General features: G+C 33.0%; 2 protein-coding genes across 3 annotated transcripts in view; one reads left to right on the top strand and one right to left on the bottom strand.

Moving 5' to 3' along the window:
- Positions 1–20510, bottom strand: part of SUPT3H (SPT3 homolog, SAGA and STAGA complex component) — a 515287-nt gene that overhangs the window by 449932 nt on the left and 44845 nt on the right. The window lies entirely within an intron of this gene.
- RUNX2 (RUNX family transcription factor 2) overlaps positions 15829–20510 on the top strand; it is a 223222-nt gene continuing 218540 nt past the window's right edge. The window contains exons 1-2 of one of the 2 annotated variants that reach the window (XM_010333959.3): positions 15829–15966; positions 16167–16290. In XM_010333959.3, the coding sequence (XP_010332261.3) occupies positions 15829–15966; positions 16167–16290 (262 nt within the window). The remainder of the gene's footprint in view (positions 15967–16166; positions 16291–20510) is intronic. The other variant, XM_074397859.1, reaches the window with a different exon arrangement.

Below are 20510 nucleotides of genomic sequence, written 5' to 3' on the forward strand. Positions count from 1 at the left end.
AAACCATGCAAATACATAGAAATTAAATAACCTGCTCTCAAATGAGCATTAGGTCAAAAATGAAATCAAGATGGAAACTTAAAAATTCTTCGAACTGAATGACACAACCTATCAAAACCTCCAGGACACAGCAAAGGCAGTGCTAAGAGGAAAGTTTATAGCCCTAAATGCCTATAGCAAAAAGTCTGAAAAAGCACAAAGAGACCACCTAAGGTCACACCTCAGGAAACTAGAGAAACAAGAACAAGCCAAAACCAAACCTAACAGAAGAAAAAAAATAACCCAGATTAGAGCAGAACTAAACAAAATTGAAACAATAAAAAAGTAGTACAAAAATAAGTGAAACAAAAAGCTGGTTCTTTAAAAAGATATTTAAGATTGATAGATAATTAGCAAGATTAACCAAGAAGAGAGAAAATCCAAGTAACGTCACTGAGAAATGAAACACTACTGAAATACAAAAGATCATTCAAGACCACTATGAACAACACCTTTACACACATAAACCAGAAAACCTAGAAGAAATGGATAAATTCCTGGAAAATACAACCCTCCTAGCTTAAATAAGGAAGAATTAGGTACCTTGAACAGACCAATAAAAGGCAGCGAGATTGAAATACTAATTAAAAATTACCAAAAAAGAAAAAAAAAAAAAAGTCCAGGACCAGATGGATTCACAGCAGAAATCTACCAGACATTCATAGAAGAACTGGTACCAATCCTTTTGACACTATTCCACAAGACAGAAAAACTGGGAACCCTCCCTAATTCATTCTATGAAGCCAGAATCACCCTAATACCAAAACCAGGAGAGGACATAACCAAAAATGAAAACTACAGACTGATACCCTTGATGAACATAGATGCTAAACTCCTTAACAAAACAGGCGCTAAACAAATTCAGTAACATATCAAAAAGATAATCCACCATGCAGTGGGTTTCATACCAGGGATGCAGGGTTGTTTAACATACGCAAGTCAATAAATGTGATATACCACATAAACAGAATTAAAAACAAAAATCACATGATTATCTCAATAGATGCAGAAAAAGCATTTGATAAAATCCAGTATCGCTTGATGATCAAAACCCTCAGCAAAATCGGCATACAAGGGACATACCTTAATTGTAATAAAAGCCAGCTAAGACAAACCCACAGGCAAAATAATACTGAATGGGAAAAACCTGAAAGCATTCCCCTGAGAACGGAAAGAAGACAAGGATGCACAATCTCACCACTCCTCTTCAACATTGTACTGGAAGTCCTAGCCAGAGCAATCTGACAAGAGAAAGAGATAATGGGCATCCAAATCAATAAAGAGGAAGTCAAACTGTTGCTGTTTGCTGACAATATGATCACTTACCTTGAAAACCCTAAGGACTCCTCCAGAAAGCTCCTAGAACTGATAAAGGAATTCAGCTAAGTTGAACAATAAGAACACATGGACACAGGGAGGGGAACATCACACACAGGGGTCTGTTGGTGGGTGGGGGGCTAGGGGAGGAAGAGTAGGGGATGGGGAGACTGGGGAGGGATAACATTAGGAGAAATACCTAATGTAGGTGGCAGGGGCATGGATGCAGCAAACCACCATGGCATGTATAAACCTATATAACAATCTTGCAAGATCTGCACCTGAACCCCAGAACTTAAAGTAAAAAAAAAAAAAAAAAAAAAAAAAAAAAAAATTCAGCAAAGTTTCCAGATACAAAATTAAGGTACACAAATCAGTAGCTCTTCTATAAACCAACAGCAACCAAGCTGGGAAATCAAGAACTCAATCCCTTTTACAATAGCAGCCAAAAATAAAATAAAATACTTAATGCTCTCAGGCCATAGTGGAATATACCTAACGAAGGAGTCGAAAGACCACTACAAGGAAAACTACAAAACACTGCTAAAAGAAAACACAAACAAATGGAAACACATCCCACGTTCACGGATGGGCGGAATCAATATTGGGAAAATGACCATACTGCCAAAAGCAATCTACAAATTCAAGGCAATTTCCATCAAAATAGCACCATCATTCTCCACAGAGATAGAAGAAAACAATTCTAAAATTCATATGAAACCAAAAAAGACCCTGCATAGCCAAAGCAAGACTAAACAAAAAGAACAAATATGTAGGCATCACATTACCTGATTTCAAACTATACCCTAAGGCCACAGTCACTAAAACAGTGTGGTACTGGTATAAAAATAGGCACATAGACCAATGGAACAGAATAGAGAGCCCCAAATAAACCCAAATACTTACAGCCAACTGATCTTCAACAAAACAAACAAAAACATAAAGTGGGGAACACTTCTCAGCAAATGGTGTTGGGATACTAGGCTAGCCACATGTAGGAGAATGAAACTCGATCCTCATCTCTTACCTTATACAATCAACTCAAGATGGATTAAGGACTTAAATTCAAGACCTGAAACTATAAAAATTCTAGAGCATAACAGTGGAAAAACCCTTCTAGACATTGGCTTAGGCAAGGATTTCATGACCAAAAACAACTGCAATAAAAACAAAGATAAAGTGGCTTAGGCAAGGATTTCATGACCAAAAACAACTGCAATAAAAACAAAGATAAAGTGCTGCAACCTAATTAAACTAAAGAGCTTTTGCACAGCAAAAGGAACAGTCAGCAGCATAAACAGACAACCCACAGAGTTGGAGAAAATCTTCCTAATCTATACATCTGACAAAGAACATCCGAAATCAACAATGAACTCAAACAAATCAGTAGGAAAAAAACAAATCAACTCCATCAAAAAGTGGGCTAAGGACAGGACAATTCTCAAAAGAAAAGACAATTTTCAAAAGAAGATATACAAATGGCCAAAAAACATATGAAAAAATGCTCGACATCACTAATGATCAGGGAAATGCAAATCAAAACCACAATACCACCATACTCCTGCAAAGATGGTCATGATCAAAGAATTGAAAAACAGCTGATGTTGGCATGGATGCAGCGATTGGGGAACACTTCTACACTGCTGGTAGGAACGTAAACTAGTATGGCTGCTATGGAAAACAATGTAGAGATTCCTTTAAAAAGTAAAAGTAGAACTATCACTTGATTCAGCAATCTCACTACTGGGTATCTACCCTGAGAAAAAGAAATCATTATGCCAAAACGATACTTGCACATGCATGTTTACAGCAGCAATATTCACAACAGCAAAATCATGGAACCAAACTAAATGCCTATCAATCAATGAGTGAATATAGATGATGGAATACTACTCAGTCATAAACAGGAATGTATTAACAGCATTTGCAATGACCTGGATGAGATTAGAGACTATTACTCTAAGTCAAGTAACTCAGGAATGAAAAACCAAACATCATATGCTCTCGCTGATGTGTGGGAGCTAAGCTATGAGGACACAAAGGCATAAGAATGATACAATGGGCTGGGCGCGATGGCTCACACCTGGAATCCCAGCACTTTGGGAGGCCGAGGCAGGCAGATCACGAGGTCAAGAGATCAAGACCATCCTGCCCAACATGGTGAAACCCCATCTCTACTAAAAATAGAAAAATTAGCTGGGTATGGTGGTATGTGCCTGTAGTCCCAGCTACTCAGGAGGCTGAGGCAGGAGAATCACTTGAACCTGGGAGGCAGAGGTTGCAGTGAGCCAAGATAGCACCACTGCACTCCAGCCTAGCAACAGAGTGAGACTCTGTCTCAAAAATAAATAAATACACAAATAAAAGAATGATACAATGGACATTGGGGAGTTGGGTTGTAGGGGGGAGTGGGTTGAGGGATAAAAAAGATAACAAATATGGTTCAGCGTATATGCTTGGGTAATGGGAGCAGCAGGTTCTCACAAATCTCCACTAAAGAACTTACTCATGTAACCAAATATCACTTGTACCCCAATAACTTATGAAAAAATAATATTAAAAAAATAAAAATGAATCAGGGGATATCTTTGCTGAAAGTTGTAAATACTAAATAACTCCTATGAAAATTGAAAAAAAAGAATATTATACCAAGAAAAATTAGATAAGAGAAAGAAATAATAGGCATCCAAAGGAAAAAGTTATATCATCTGTTTGCAGACAACATAATCTTTCATGGAGTAAAACCTGAAAGATTCTGACAGAAACTGTTAGAACAAATAAACAAATTCGGTAATTTTGCAGGATACAAAATTAACATGCAAAAATCAGCAGCATTTCCATACTGCCCAAAAAATAAATTAAAAAAAAAAAAACTCATTAACAATAGCTACCAAGAAAAGCAAATACTTCGAAATAAATTTGACCAAAGAAGTACAGACTCTATACTATACTGTGAAAACTATGAAACACTGATAAAAGAAATGAAAGAAGACACGATTAAATGGAAAGATATCCTAACTTTATAGATTAAAAGAATATTGTTAAGACCAGGCACAGAGGCTCACGCCTGTATGAGCACTGAGGAAAGAAATGGAAGAAGACATAATTAAATGGAAAGGTACTCTAATTTTATGGATTGAAAGAATATTGTTAAGGCCAGATGCAGTGGCTCATGCAATGTGGAACCTGCAATCCTAGCACTTTAGGAGGCCGAGGTGGGCAGATCACTTGAGCTCAGAAGTTTGAGATCAGCCTGGGCAACATGGTGAGACCCCATTTCTATAAAAAATGCAAAAATTAGCCAGGTGTGGTGGCATTCACTGATGGTTCCAGCTACTCAGGAGGCTGAGGTGGGAGGATCACCTGAGCATAGGAGGTAAAGGTTGCAGTGAGCTGAGATCATGCCAATGTACTTCAGCCTGGGGGACAGAGTAAGACCCTGTCTCCAAAAAAAAAAAAAAAAAAAAACTGTCAAAATGCCCAAACTACCCAAAGCAATCTATAGACTGAATGCAATCTTTATCAAAGTTCTAATGACACTTTTCACAGAAACAGAAAAAACAATCCTAAAATTCATTTGGAACCACAAAAGACCCCCAAATAGCAAAAGCAGTCTTGAGCAAAAAGAACAAATCCAGAGGCTTTATATTACCTAATCTGAAAATCTACTATCAAGCTACAGTCATCAAAACAGCATGGTATGGGCATAAAAGCACACATACAAACAAACAGAAAAGAGAACCCAGAAGTAAATCCACATATTTACTGTCAACTGATTTTCAATAAAGATGCCAAGAACACAAAATGAGTGAAAGATAGTCTGTTCAATAAATGGTGCTGGGAAAACTGGTTATCTCCATGCAGAAGAATAAAATTAGATCCTCATCTAACAACATGCATAAAAATCAACTTAAAATTCATTAAAGACAAACATAAGACATGAAATTGCAAAATTACTAGAAAAAAAAAAAAACCAGAGGGGAAAAAGCTCTATGAAATTAGTTTGGATAATAATGTTTCAGATATGACCCTGAAAGAACTGGCAACAAAAGCAAAAGTAGACAAATGGGATTACAATAAATTAAAACACTACTACAGAGCAAAGAAAATTATCAATAAAGAAACAAGCATACAGAATGAGAAAATATATTTGCAAACCATAAAATATATAAGGAACTCAAACAACTCAATAATAAGAAACAAGTAACACAATTTTTAAGATGGGAGGTGTTTAGGTCATGAGAGCCTCACCCTCAGGAATAAATTAACAGCATTATGAAAAGGGCTTGCAGGCTTGCAGGATTGGGAGTCAATTCCAACTAAATGAGAGTCTGGAAAAGGCAAATCTATACAGAGAGAGTAAAAAGATCTGTTGTCAAAATGGTTAAGATAGTAAATTTATGTTATATATATTTAACCACTACTATATACATATACCAGTAAAAAGAAAGAGAAGAAAAAGGTTAGTTATTGCCAGGGATTGTGGAGAGAGATGAATAGGTGATGCACCAGAGATATTTCAGGCAGTGAAACTATTCTGGATGATAGTGTAATTTTGGAGACATGACATTATACATTTGGCAAACCCTACAAAACTGTACAACATAAAAGAATAAATCCCAATGTAAACTATGGACTTTAGTTAACAATAATGTATCAGTATTGGTTCATCATTTGTAATCAATGTAGACCACCAATGAAAGATATTTGTAAGAGTAAACAGAGCAGCTGGCAGTGGCAGGGAGGTGGGAGCTTAGGGAATTCTCTGTACTTTGTGTTTGTCTGTAAATTTAAAACTGTATTGAAAAATAAAGTCTTAATCTAAGACACTATCACTAATCAACTTTATAAATATTTCATGGAGTAAATAACTAAACAGCAATGTTAGAGTATGTATCAACCAACTGTATTGAATAATCCATAAATTCTTGCAGAAATATGGAGTCTTTAGGATTTCTCAATTTTCAAAAAAACAAATTTATAACTAAAAAGAACAGAAGTCCTAGAGATTTAAAGTAGTACCAAGAGATAGTGAAATAAATAAAATAAATCTATATTAACCATTTATTATTATGCAAGATTTTATTCCTCAGATATTTTCCTAAGTCATCATTATATAACTTTAAATGTCAAAACTATTTTTAATGTATTAATTTTAGGTGAAAATCTTCCCTATGTAAATATTAAATATTTCCCGGTCTTTCATAAAAAGTATACTTAATAAAATGTTCCTCTTGTCAATTAGTTTATTAAATTCCTACAGTAATACCTTTGCAAATGTATTGAGGCAGAGAGGGGAATCTGCCCTCACATTAAATGGCCCTGGATGATGCTTATTAGTTGTGTGTGTGTCTGTGTGTCTGTGTGTCTGTGTGTGTGTGTGTGTGTGTGTGTGTGTGTGTGTGTGTGTTTCCCTCCTAGACAAGTTACCTTTCTAAATGCTTACAATGATTTATGTGTCTTATAATTAAATATGTCTTATGATGAGTCTTATAATTAAATACGGGGAGGTACAAACAATCACTTTGGAACTTTATCACAAATGAGGGCAAACATGCAACGACCAGACTTAGTAAGGCAAGAGGAAGAAGGCAGAAGGATTTCTCCTCCATAGCAAATTTGAGACATTCTTAGCTACATATTTAATAATTGGAATTGCTTAAAATGATCATGGATAAAATAAAGTATATAATAATTTGAACTATAGGCTGTTATTTAAAGCCATCCCATTTATATAAAACCTGAAGTGTTAATACACTAAAGATCTGAAATTCAGATCAGAATACAAGTTCAATTTTTATCAATAAAAATACATAAAATGGTTACTTTTCTTAGTAGTAAGCATCATAATAAATAATACTCAAAGTCTACCTAACATAGGTAAATCCTTAGAAAATGAATTTACTTTGAATATTATCTCCATTGGTAGATGCCATGACTGTTTCTGGAGATTACATACTAATACCAAATTTAACAACTTTTTCCACTCAGAATGAAATTCAAATATGGATAAAATAGAGGGAAAATAGCTGATCACAGTGCCTACTAGGATTTCTGCTAAAATATTTCATGCTTGGGCATTAAACCTTATTAATTCTAAAAGAAAGAACATTTCTGTGAATAAATATATAAATCTTAACATCTTCTTAGTAATAATGAAAAGTCAAATTAAAATTGACATTTATAATAATAATTTTAAATGTCAAGATTATTTGGATTCCAACCTCATCCTAAATGGATTTTAGGGTGATACACAATATAATGATATGATCGAGATGAACCTGCATGACTTAATTCCAGAGATGGTTATTGTATACCAGAGACAAGATCTTTCACATAACCATTAACTATTATAAAAAGATTTTCCAAATACTTTAAGAATTCTATAATATCTAATTAAGAAACATGCTCTTCATTATTACAAGTCATTCTTGCCTATTCAATAAGAGGAGTGGGCAAACTGTTATGACAGCTTCCGAAGTTTTTTGTTTTTGTTTGAGACAGGGCTTTGCTCTGTTGCCTAGACTGTGGTGCAGTGGCAAGAACACAGCTCACTGCAGCCTGTGCCTCCTGGGCTCAGCCTCCTTAGTGACTGAGACCACAAGGGCATGTCACCATGCCTGGCTAACTTTTCTTTCTTTTTTCTTGGTGGGGGGGGGTAGACACAGGCTCTCATTATGTTACCCAGGCTGGTCTCAAACTACTAGGACCAAGTAAGTCTCCCACCTCAGCCTCCCAAAATGCTGGGATTATAAGTGTGAACCACCATGCCCAGCCACAACTTCCTGTTTTTGTAAATAAAGTTTTAATGGAATTCAGCCATATCTATTTGTTTACTTATCATCTGCTTTCAGAATGCAATGGCAGAGTTGGGTAGTTAACAGAAATCCTATGGCCCACAAAGCCAAAAATTTTTATTACTTGGCCCTTCAGAAATAGTATGTCAATTTCTGGTAGGGCATCAACTAGTATAACACAAATTCAAAATTAATACTTCATACACAGAAATGTAGTCTTCTGATCACTAAAATATTGCTTGAAAAGTGTAATGTAGTAGTATAAACAATTTAGTAGTATTAGTATGAATAATTTAGCAACAGTAGTACAATATATTAGTATTTAATGTAAATAAACTTAAGGCATTTATTTATACTCCAGAAGCATACGGTTAAGAATACACAAATGACATAATAATAAAAGACGCTGTTTTGATCCTCTAAAAATTTCTAGCCTTGACTTACCATAATACCACCTTACAATCCTTAAAGTTGAGATTTTCAAAAATATTTTACAATCTTCAATTTATATTTGCCATATATAAACTATGAAAACTAGTCATTTTTTTTTACTGTGAATAAAATTTAAAGAATAAAACTATAAACTAAAATGTAAAAATTGCTCGGTATAGCCCAAGCTATTCACATTCACTCATTTTTTAATTTACTATTTATACATGAGTGACTTTTCCTCAACTATTTGATTTCCACTTGAAGTCAAATTTCTGTACCCCTTAAACATAAAATGGTTTACCTTTCGGAATTCACTGTTTAAGCTGAAAAACAGTGAAACAAATGCCTATATATCTTTTATTTATATTCACCAATTAACATTTTGACACATTTATTTTACAAAAGTATTTATGTTGTGAATGCATTTAATTAAATTGTATTAATTCAGCTCATATCTCTTTTAAGACTATGGATACTTTCCTATAAAAACACGATAGCATGATCACACCTAACTTAATACATATTCCATAGTATCATCGCTATCCGTCCATATTCGAAGTTTTCTCAAATATCCTAAAAGTGACCTATGTAGCTCTACTTTCAGTCTAGCAAGAATCAGGTTCACATACATGTTAATTTCTGACAGGCAAGCATCAAGTCTTTCTCTAAACAATCTATGTGTATATAATACATTCTCTCTTCTATCCATAAACTTGTTCTCTTGAAAAGCGATAGGAACCAAATTTCCCTACTACTTTCCTGCCAGAATCATTCAACAATGGAAGGATATTGTGATAACAGTAAGAGAAAACTGATTTTCCAGTTACTTCTATAGAGTCTGTTTTCCCTATGAAACTAGGAAAAAAATTGTAATCTCACCTTAGATGGTTAAAACATATTATAAATAAATACCTAAGCAACATGCATTAATCATCAAGTAAAAAGTCTTGTGATTTCCCATTCTCAGGAAGTTTTAATATTGTTATCACTAATAACTCAATAAGAATCATAAATAATTATCCAAATAGAGCATTTTATAAAAAGAAACACTTAACATTTTGTAAAAGTCTAGAGTGATCTCTACTGGCCACTAAAAAAGCAAGTTTTAGAAAACTAGAAATACTTATTTTTAAACATATTTAAACAACTTTATAGTTCACTAAGCTGAATAAAGTTTTAATCATCCCATAAAAAGACTGGATAACATGCATGTTATGCCTATGCATTAAGAAACTGACTTCTTCAGGAATTGGTTTCAATGCTTTCAAGCTTCTACTAAAGTGTAAAACTTACATTTACTTTATTATACCAACATTATAAAAATACATACTTTTATAAATTTTTTCTAATACTAATATAATTAAAATATACGAATATTTTAATATTCTCTCTTGACTTCTTTAATCTTGAAAATGAAATTGGTTCAAGTTTTTACTGCTGTGCTTTCTGAGAAATTGAGATTTCCAATGGGAATACTGTCAAATATATAAAAACAAAAAAATCAGTATTCTAGTGCTTCATTTTCAATATATTTTCTATATTTTTAATTATTCTTGAACTCAAGGTATTTTCCAGCCTAAATTATACACAAGGCCTAACAAATAGAGACCTAAATCTGCAATCGCCTTTATTGAAACCAATGAAAAATCTATACACAGTAATGAAACTGGCATGAAAATAAAAGAACTGTCAGGACATGTATTCCTAAAAATAAGCCTACAATAACTATTTTAAAGGCTGTGTGTGGTCTCGCCCATATATTTTGGCAAGATGCACTTTCTCCAACCACAGCTAGATTCATCCAAAAGCAGTGGCACTGGAGAACCTCTGTCTCACCTGTCAAAGTTGAAGAACGTTGTTCCAAAGACCACCATGAGTCCATGGAGAAAAGCCACAGTGCTACAGCTGTTATTGATAAGCAGTTTCTACAGGAGAAAAAACTTCAAACAATTAAGCAAATCATCCTTAATAGAGATACAGACAGACATACAATGATATTCACAATTAAACGATGAGATGACAATTATTCTGTTGGTTGAGAAACAAAACACTGACAATTTGTATGTTGGAATGCTCACAGGGGAATCCTTCATAAGTAATACTAACTTATCATCTTTTCTATTCTTCCTCTGAGTAAACTTCTATACATTAGTTATCAGTTCAAAAACCATTATGTTCCCTTATTTAAACCTTAAATAACCTCCTTTATAAAACTTTGAAATTCATCTAAATTATTAAGTTACTAAATTCATCAAAATTGCTGAAGTCTGACAGTTAAGAGCACAGTAGATGAAGATTTCTAAATGGAAACCTTAAATATAGTAAAACACGATTTTTTTTAGAAGATGCCTTAACATGTTCTTCAACCACATTATAAAAGTGGTTCACATTTTTGCTTTAGACTAACCTCCCTATAGTAAAGCACACAGACTGATGGAATAAGCTATTAACATAAATAAAGAGCAAGAAAAATAATTACTTCAAAAATAAATATGCCTCAGTGAACAATTCAAATCCCACCCCCAACTTGGCAATAAAAGACATCTGAAACCAAATTGTAAAGAAATATACATGACTGTATTAAAAGTTTAGATGACAATGAATATCTCAAAATTTAACTTGTTTTTCTAAGTGAGAATATTCTCTAATCTTATTTAATACGAAAACAGTTTAATTCAAAGAGAGGAGATTTTCTTTCTGTACCTTTTCCAAGAAAGCTAATATACAAAAGATTCTCATTATAAGACAGTTTTCCTACAGCCATGTTCCATAGCACAAAGTTACAGCAGTGCTCCAATGTATACAATAATGTCCTGCAGTTTCATTTACTATATTCTCTAAGTACAAAGGTTCTAAAAAGCTTACTTTCACTTCTCCCTAGATACGTTAAATAGCATAGCTGGGATATTATTTTTCTTTGGTTTTGTCAGTAGCATGTTTGATATAAATTTTATTAAGTGGTAGTGTATGTAACATTGCATTGTGGGTAGTAGTTTCCTGCTTTAGTCTAGCCACATCCTCAGCTGTCATATGAGCATATTTCCCACATTTTCTGCAAGTTCTCGCCTTTTTTTATTATTACAAAAATGACAGCATTCGAAGATGAATTGTTCTAATAATTACAAGAAACATGAATTACTTATACAGCTACATTAAACAAGTATGGATCACTCTGCACTTCAAAAAACAATCAAAGAAAAAAAACACAGTAATCCTCATGAAGTGTTAACGCTATGTGAACAATGTATTAAAGTAAATTAGCATAAAAGGATTCAAGAAACAATTAAAAACAGCTAAAAGAAATTAAGTCTCTATAATCAGATGCCAATACCATCTAACAACTGAGGTATTAGATATCAGAATATAACAATTTGTAATGAGTTAAGAGCTCCAAATCTACCAAGTATTCATTAATGAGGATTAATGTCAATATTCCCTACTAGAACTTAAGAATCTACTTTGAGGCTGTATAGAAATGAAGGGAAAAAGGAAGAGAAACCAAAAAAGCCTGAAGGAGAAAGAAAGGGAACAAGGAGGAATTGTGGAAACAGGTAGAAGGGGAGAGATGGGCAGAAGGAGGGAGGGAGAGATTGACTTAGTATTTTCTCTTCTGGCATCCAATTTCCACATAATCTCACATTTAGAAAGTTGCTAAAACAAATCAAATGAAGTTGTTCAAACAGTCAAGGAAATGGTGCTAGTTTGGGTTTTTACATGATCTAATTAAAATAAACTGAGAAAAAATACTCTTATTATAAAAAGTACTACAAAACAATGCCCTGTATACACACAAAATCAGACAAATATGCATGTAGTTGTGTACCTAAACATATACCCCACTAAACAAGGAAATGGAATACTGCACAGTCACTATAATTTAACAGATGAAACTATACATATTTTACTAACAGAAACATTTTTCAAGTAATCAATATAAGGCCAAATCGCTGTCATGTAAGTTTAAAAACCTATACATCAAATCCAAAAAAAAGAAAAATTGTCAAAAAAAAGTAAAATAAGAAAATACAGTCACATGCTAAGATGAAACAATAAATTAAAATTTTCCTTCCTAAAAACCTCCTAATTGAACATTTTTAAGCCAAATTAGGACTTCTACCATTTAAAAATTCCTACAAATCATTTTCTCTTTTTTCAATTAAAAGAAAAATAGAATTAGCAGCAAATAAAAGCCTAAAACATACTTTAAAAAATGCATAGAAATAAGCACAATATTGACAAAGTAAAACTAATATATTTAAAATATCATTAAGAAAATAAAAAATTATTCAAACGGTTATGATGAAGACATACCTAGCATTTAAACACAAATATCTTGGTATTTTTAAAAGTTCAACCAATTCTGACACATTTTATTAACTACAAAGTAATGGAGAAGCAAGATACCAACCACTTTTTTCTTTGAAATTGATTTCAAGTTCAAAACTGTATCTCATTTCTGCATCATTAAAATACATGATCTATACAGCACATCTAAACCTGTTGCTTACTTCAAAAGAGCAAATACTAACATGTCCCCAAAGAGGGTAACATGTTATGGGTCTTTAAAAAAAAAAAATATATATATATATATATATATATTTTAAATCTGTGGTTTCAATTTCTCATTATAAGCATGGTATAAATCTATAATCAAGGGCTTTATTTGCAATGACTTTTTTCTAAAACAGTATCTCCTTACATGTAGTAAACTATTTCTAATGAAATAATTTCAATTATCAAATGCATACCAGTTATCACTGTTTTTTAAATTTTTACAACAAAGTAATATTTGCTCCAAAGAGGATATATTTTCATTTTAGAAAAAAAAATTCATGTAGATAATGAATATACAAACTTGAAAGCATATGATGTCACTATCTTTCTCCTGCTAGAATTTTATAGGCCTCACGCAGGACAAAAAGGGCATATTTAACATTATCTGCTAAACTCTTATGCATTAAGAATAATGTTCCTGGTCCAAAAATTACGTGCAAGAGGATTACCTGCAAAAAGAGAACAAGCAATTAAAAGACAAATAGATGCTGAAAATTACTCAAATTCTTATCAGGTCAATTTGGAGAGCCAAAGTATACATAAAGAAAATTTTAAGGAGGAAAATATTCAGCAAAATGTTGGGTTTGTAAGATGTTTCAGTGAATACTGATGTAGAAACTATAAACTTATTCCAAAAGAAGAAAACCATTGGCTTATCATACAACAGCAGCTACCTACATATTTTCGTTAACTGATTCTGCTATTACATGTACACATGAAACTGTGTTTGGAAATCCACAAGCTATATGAACAAAACCCTCCTTTTGTTTACTTTGGATACTAATTATAGATACAGATAATATGGGTACAACTTATTTATAAAAGAGAAAACGTAATTTTCCTCTCCTTCGCATGAATAACTGCATGTTAAAAGAAAGCTTTTTGCCTTTTGATGGCAAACCTGTTTATACATACAATAAGGCATGAAAAATCTGTAGCTGAAACACCAAAATATATTTTTGGTATTTTATCACTAAAAGTTTATTCTGAAAAAGGTCTACACATTTGAAAAATAAAGGACTAGAATCATCTCCATGCCCTACCAGTGTATTTTGGGAAAATCAAATTTTCTCTAAAGGAACTTATGAAGATGTTTGTACAGTTATCATGATCTAACATGAATCAAAAGTAGAAAGAACGCAGGGATATTTCAGTTCTAACACCCTCCTATCTCCCCAGCCCTTACCTCCTTGTACATTCCAAATAATGTTTTGTAATTCACTGTCTCCGCCTACCCCATTTACTTTATGCCACTCCTAGTTACTGTCACACTAGGAAGAAGTCTAACAAGCAGATTTAGAGTGGCATGGATAAATGGCAAAAAATGCCTAGAAAATTGGTCTGTTCGCCTTTATAATTTTTGTTGAAAAATACTCCATCGCTCCCAACTGATGAAAACAGGAAGCTCTATTCATAAATATAAAAATCCACTGCCTATGATATATAATCATCCTAATAAGAAAATGAGTTCTATACATACATCTCCAAAGGGGCAAAAAAGGAGATAGTTTCCCAAAGATGTTTCCAATTTTCTTCTGAATCAGAATTAGCAAATCGAGACGACTAACATACTCTGTCTGTGGGCATTATTCCTTACTACACACAGCATTTTGTAATTTATTTCAAAGGTTTAGAAACAAAAAAATACAGCTTCTGTTAACCCACTCTATTCTAAGCTCACAGAATCTAAAGTGAATAATCTACGTTATAACGTAAGCATTTTACTTTATAGAAGATCTGCTATCAGAAACTTTGTTAGCATCCAAACTACTTAAAGAATTATATAAAATGAATACACTTCCATGAAAGATAAAAATTATTACAGTCATAAAGAAAACTAAGATTCATCCAATAAACTATATTACAATTCCTGTCATTCACTTTTTTAAGATCTTCCAACTAGGCATGAGATAATGGTATACATAAAAGATTACATCTAATCATTATTGGAAAGGCCGCCATCTAAAATATTGATAATAAACTAGACAGACGTGATTTAAAATTTGTAAAAAAATGCCTAGACTAACACTTTCATCACAGCCAATTACAGTCAAGCCTAGCAAGCAGTTTGCAACCAGACCTTAAGGTAAACTTTTTTTTACAATGAGTTACAGATTCACAAGTTTAAGAAGACAAGAAAAAGAAAAACAGAAGGAATCCAGCCACCCAGCAAATATGAAGCAGACCCCAGAATGTGATACAGTCCAAAGATGTAAATTATTGTAAATCATCACTGTTGTTCAGAATTTCACACAGACTCTTGAGCCAATTTTGTTCATTTATCCACAGACACAATAATGAACTAAAAAGAGGAGGCAAAAAGGCAGGGGTTGGTGGGGGAGAGTAGAAAGGAAAGCCCTTAACTGCAGAACTCTGCTCTACAAATGCTTAACCTTACAGGAGTTTGGGCTCCTTCAGCATTTGTATTCTATCCAAATCCTCATGAGTCACAAAAATTAAAAAGCTATATCCTTCTGGATGCCAGGAAAGGCCTTACCACAAGCCTTTTGTGAGAGAGAGAGAGAGAAAGAGAGAGAAAGAAAGAGCAAGGGGGAAAAGCCACAGTGGTAGGCAGTCCCACTTTACTTTGAGTACTGTGAGGTCACAAACCACATGATTCTGCCTCTCCAGTAATAGTGCTTGCAAAAAAAAAGGAGTTTTAAAGCTTTTGCTTTTTTGGATTGTGTGAATGCTTCATTCGCCTCACAAACAACCACAGAACCACAAGTGCGGTGCAAACTTTCTCCAGGAGGACAGCAAGAAGTCTCTGGTTTTTAAATGGTTAATCTCCGCAGGTCACTACCAGCCACCGAGACCAACAGAGTCAGTGAGTGCTCTCTAACCACAGTCTATGCAGTAATAGTAGGTCCTTCAAATATTTGCTCATTCTCTTTTTGTTTTGTTTCTTTGCTTTTCACATGTTACCAGCTACATAATTTCTTGACAGAAAAAAATAAATATAAAGTCTATGTACTCCAGGCATACTGTAAAACTAAAACAAAGTTTGGGTATGGTTTGTATTTTCAGTTTAAGGCTGCAAGCAGTATTTACAACAGAGGGTACAAGTTCTATCTGAAAAAAAAAGGAGGGACTATGGCATCAAACAGCCTCTTCAGCACAGTGACACCATGTCAGCAAAACTTCTTTTGGGGTAAGTGTTATCATATTTTAAAATCCTGTAAGATATGAACCTGTTAAACATAAAGGTATGATTCTTAAACTGCTAGCTTTTCCAAGTAATATATTAAAGATCCTAATAATGCTATCTTGTTGCATTAAGAACTGAAAATGAAATTTCTGTATATATTTGCATTTGGTATCTGTAACATATCTAATTTTCAAATGACTTGAAATAGACAAAATTAAATTATCTCACATTGATCAAAATGTTTTCTAGAGTTACAGAAGTGAGGATATGAAAACAGTAAAAGAAACAGCTTAATACTCTCATTAACCCTCACCAGAAGAAAAATCAGATTCTAAATTAATCAAAGCATTATAAATGATTGACTCCGGCAGCTCCCAATATTTGAGCAAACTTCAAAAAGGAAACAATTTTACAAAATAACAGACCACAGAATTATCTCAACATTATGGTCTACCATGTAAAACACAGAAATAAACCTGTAGTACTGCTAACATTTTAACCAGCTCAACTAAAAGAAATCTACTTATAAATTTAAACTACAGCCTACCTAAATAAGTTTGTTTCTAAACAGCTGTATATGAGTATATATTCAGCTGAAGCAAAATTAAGATAAGCACATCACAGCCATTTTTAAAAGATCTTTATAGTTGCCCAGGATATTAAAGTTCATGGAAGTATTTTAAAACTTATATGCAAATGCATTTTTCTATATAATTTTAATTTTACATCCACACACTGTTAACCATAGCAGACCTTGTTATAAACACACAGCAAACTCTGAAACGTCTTTAAGATTCTTTTAATCACATTCTTGGACCTACCAAAATGAATCCTGCTGTTCAGTCTCATAAAAAATAAAGCTCCATAAGGATATCCCGTATGATTTTTAAAAGCCACAACTATTAAACCATGCTTGACTTTAAAAGAAGCAGGCATAATATAGTCCCTAGTATTTAATTTCAAGTTAGTGTTGATATAGATATGCAAATGACTTTAACATTCATCAGCTAATATGTTATTATAGTAAAATATTTAAACACACTTACAAGATTCTCTTTATGACATCCAACATGTTCCAATACAAGGCAAGTTTTTAAATTTTTTTCTTATATCCTTTAAATTTTTTTGCTGTGTACATCTATATTAACTTTGCTTTTAACTTACAACAAATGCCCGGAGTTTCCTTTACTCCTCCTACTTCACACACTTTAACTGGCTATACTACTAGAGGATCAGTCTTAGTTTAGGTCAAAGATAAATATTAAGCTAGAAGGGAGAAAAAATGCTTTCTCTTACAGGGTAATGAAAATATACAGTATTTTACAAAAAATGTAAAATTGTTGTAGTGACTCCCTCAACTGTAAGTGGGCCCCCTAAGTTATAATATATACAATATAATAATCACAGATGATGGGTACTAAGTATGACTCTAAAAATTCCTAAATTAAGGAAGGACATAAATACAGCCAGACTACATTATAACACATAGCATAATTATACCTAATACATCAAAACTTTTGTTACTACTACCCAAGAGATAAAAGGAAAAAGAAAGGTAAAGACTACTGTTACACAGAGGGATCACTTGAAACAGGGATAATAGAGGTATCAGGGAGGGGTAACAGAGACAGTTAAGTTACTTTTTAACAATATCACTGTGTTTAACTACTTATTTTAAATACATTTTACAAACCGGATCAGGAACGAAAGTTTCAAAAAATTCTTCAGTATTAGAAGTAAAGCTACACAAAGATTATGTTAAAACTGTCACAAAGAATATATTAAAATGCTTCTTATTCTATCATAACAGGGATCTTATATTTCTATAACATTCTTAATAACTATTCTACATTAAAATTTCCAAAACTTGACAGAACTCTAAGTAAGGCACGGTAGTGAACTTCTTTTTAACATTACAACCAATTCTTCCTCTTCTGAAAAGTGGGTTTCACCTTCCCTTTCCCCAGCCCCCAAACCGTATCTTAAACCCTCAATAGAGAACTTAACATGAACCCACTACCTCAGACTAATTACAGGTGAGTAGTGGACATCATGTATAGGTTATCATCACCATTGCAAACACTTCCCCATTCTATAATGTATGTGAAGTCTAAAACCTCACTTCAGGCTTTAGATTCTTATATAATGATTATCACAACGACCTAATGAGATGTCATAAGTATGTGCTCTAATTTCGTAAAACAGTTAAAGTTTAGGCTTTTCCTAGATAAGGAACAAAGCACATATTAACAACTGGCTCACCTCAAATATAATGTATGTGTGTGTGTGTGTGTGTGTGTGTGTGTGTGTGTGTTTGTGTGTGAGAGAGAGAGAGCGAGAGGGAGTGTGTGTGTGTGTGTGTGTTAAAGAGAATATGTCTCAGTTTCCTTGATCCCTCAGCATACTTCACCTTGAGTTAATCAAAAATTTTCAATCTGTACTGCTCAAAATCTGTCCATTATTTGTCATAAATATAGCTTGCTGAAAAATCACAGATGTGACTCATGGAGTATTTTATAATTAATAACATAAAAATTTATCAGCTGACTGATTACTTAAAATCTTTGTAACTGCTTGAATATGATATGTGAACAGTGATTTCCAAAACAGCATTTGTGGTCCATATCAATAATAATATTTTTATGGTTTCAAGATTTAGTAGTGACAATGTTTTATAACTTGTTTCTAAAATACAGAGCTAAATTCCAAAATCTAGAGAGCAGGATTACAAAGTTAAGAACGAACACAGAAAAAATCACTCTAATACATATCCAAAGTGAAAAATGTCAAAATAATTCCCAAAGGCTCATATAAATTATTTTAAATTATAATTATTCTAATTTCACATTACAAACTGTTAACAATTTTTAAAATTTTTTAATTTTAAAAACTGTTTTGAAATGTAAAACACTGAAAAGAAATTGTAGAAAAAGATCTGGCTGATCTGTGTGAAGCTCCTGATCAGTCAGTCTCTATATCACAAGGCATGAAATATACATGATTACATTTTGATATATTTTAGTTATTTTAAAATTATAAAATATTAATCTATTCAATTTCACTCCTCCAGCTAACAACTGATAGTCTGACTTGTTTAAATCAGTCATGCTAAAGTTAAATTCAGTAAGATAGAAATGTTCCAGTTTGTTAAAAGAACACTGAAATATTTGATGGTTAAATAAACTGCAGGGGCAGAGGGAGCTAACTCATTGAAGGCACTAAGATTTTATCAAACACACAGAATTAATCTTTATTGAATAGAACCATTCACAAATCAAAACTCACTGTACTCCAATACTTTAAAGCAGCGCTAATCAATTACAAACCTTTTCTAGTGCTTCAAAATTCATGTGCTTTCAATTTTACACACTGGTGGTCCTCAAGTACTGTACTGGGGCTGAGTTAAGACATTCTTATCACAAGTTTTTTGGTTTTTTTTTTTTTCAACAAATATTCATCTAGAGGGCTTCCCCCCCTCTCAAGAGCTGCTCACATGAAAACTGTGGTAATATTTTTATACTGTACTTCTTTGTTGAAGCAAAAGGTTAGAGGTTACCTAAATACCTCAACTGTATATATATAAAAATACGAAAAGGTAAGTATTCATAGAAAAAAATCCAATGGGACTAGATTATTTATTTTTGCATTTCTCATGATTAATGATGCACCCGTGCATACTTGAAAATGGATGGCAAAACAGGGTAACATCTCAAATTCCTCTCCAAAGCATACAAATATAAACCTCCCATACTGTTCTAACCTTTGTTCTAGGATGCTAAGATATGACAACTCTAAGTCAATAGCGAAGTCATGCAAAAGCTCATCAAATGCATTAAAAATGCAAATACTATTACCTAACAAAAATCTTTAGATATTTTTATATGAAGAATTCACTGAAACGATCTACCTATATAGCATCTATTAAAAATATATAAAAACGTGGCCAAATAGACAAATGCCAACAACTCAATGCGAAAAAAAAAATCCTTCCTGAAAATTACTAAAATTGTAATATGGCAAAGCATAACTATTTTTTCTAGTCACTTACATGCCAGACATTATTAATTGGGTGCTAGGAAATCCAATGCTAATTTAAGCAGAGACTTCCCAATAGGTTACCTTAATGTGCTATTTTTTTTTTTCCTGTACCAATGAACTCTGTAACTTCCACTGAAGATAAATAAAATTCTACCTCTCCACAACCCCAAAAAAATCATGAAACT

The sequence above is a fragment of the Saimiri boliviensis genome, chromosome 4 (assembly GCF_048565385.1).
Source record: "Saimiri boliviensis isolate mSaiBol1 chromosome 4, mSaiBol1.pri, whole genome shotgun sequence".
Lineage (NCBI taxonomy): Eukaryota > Metazoa > Chordata > Mammalia > Primates > Cebidae > Saimiri > Saimiri boliviensis.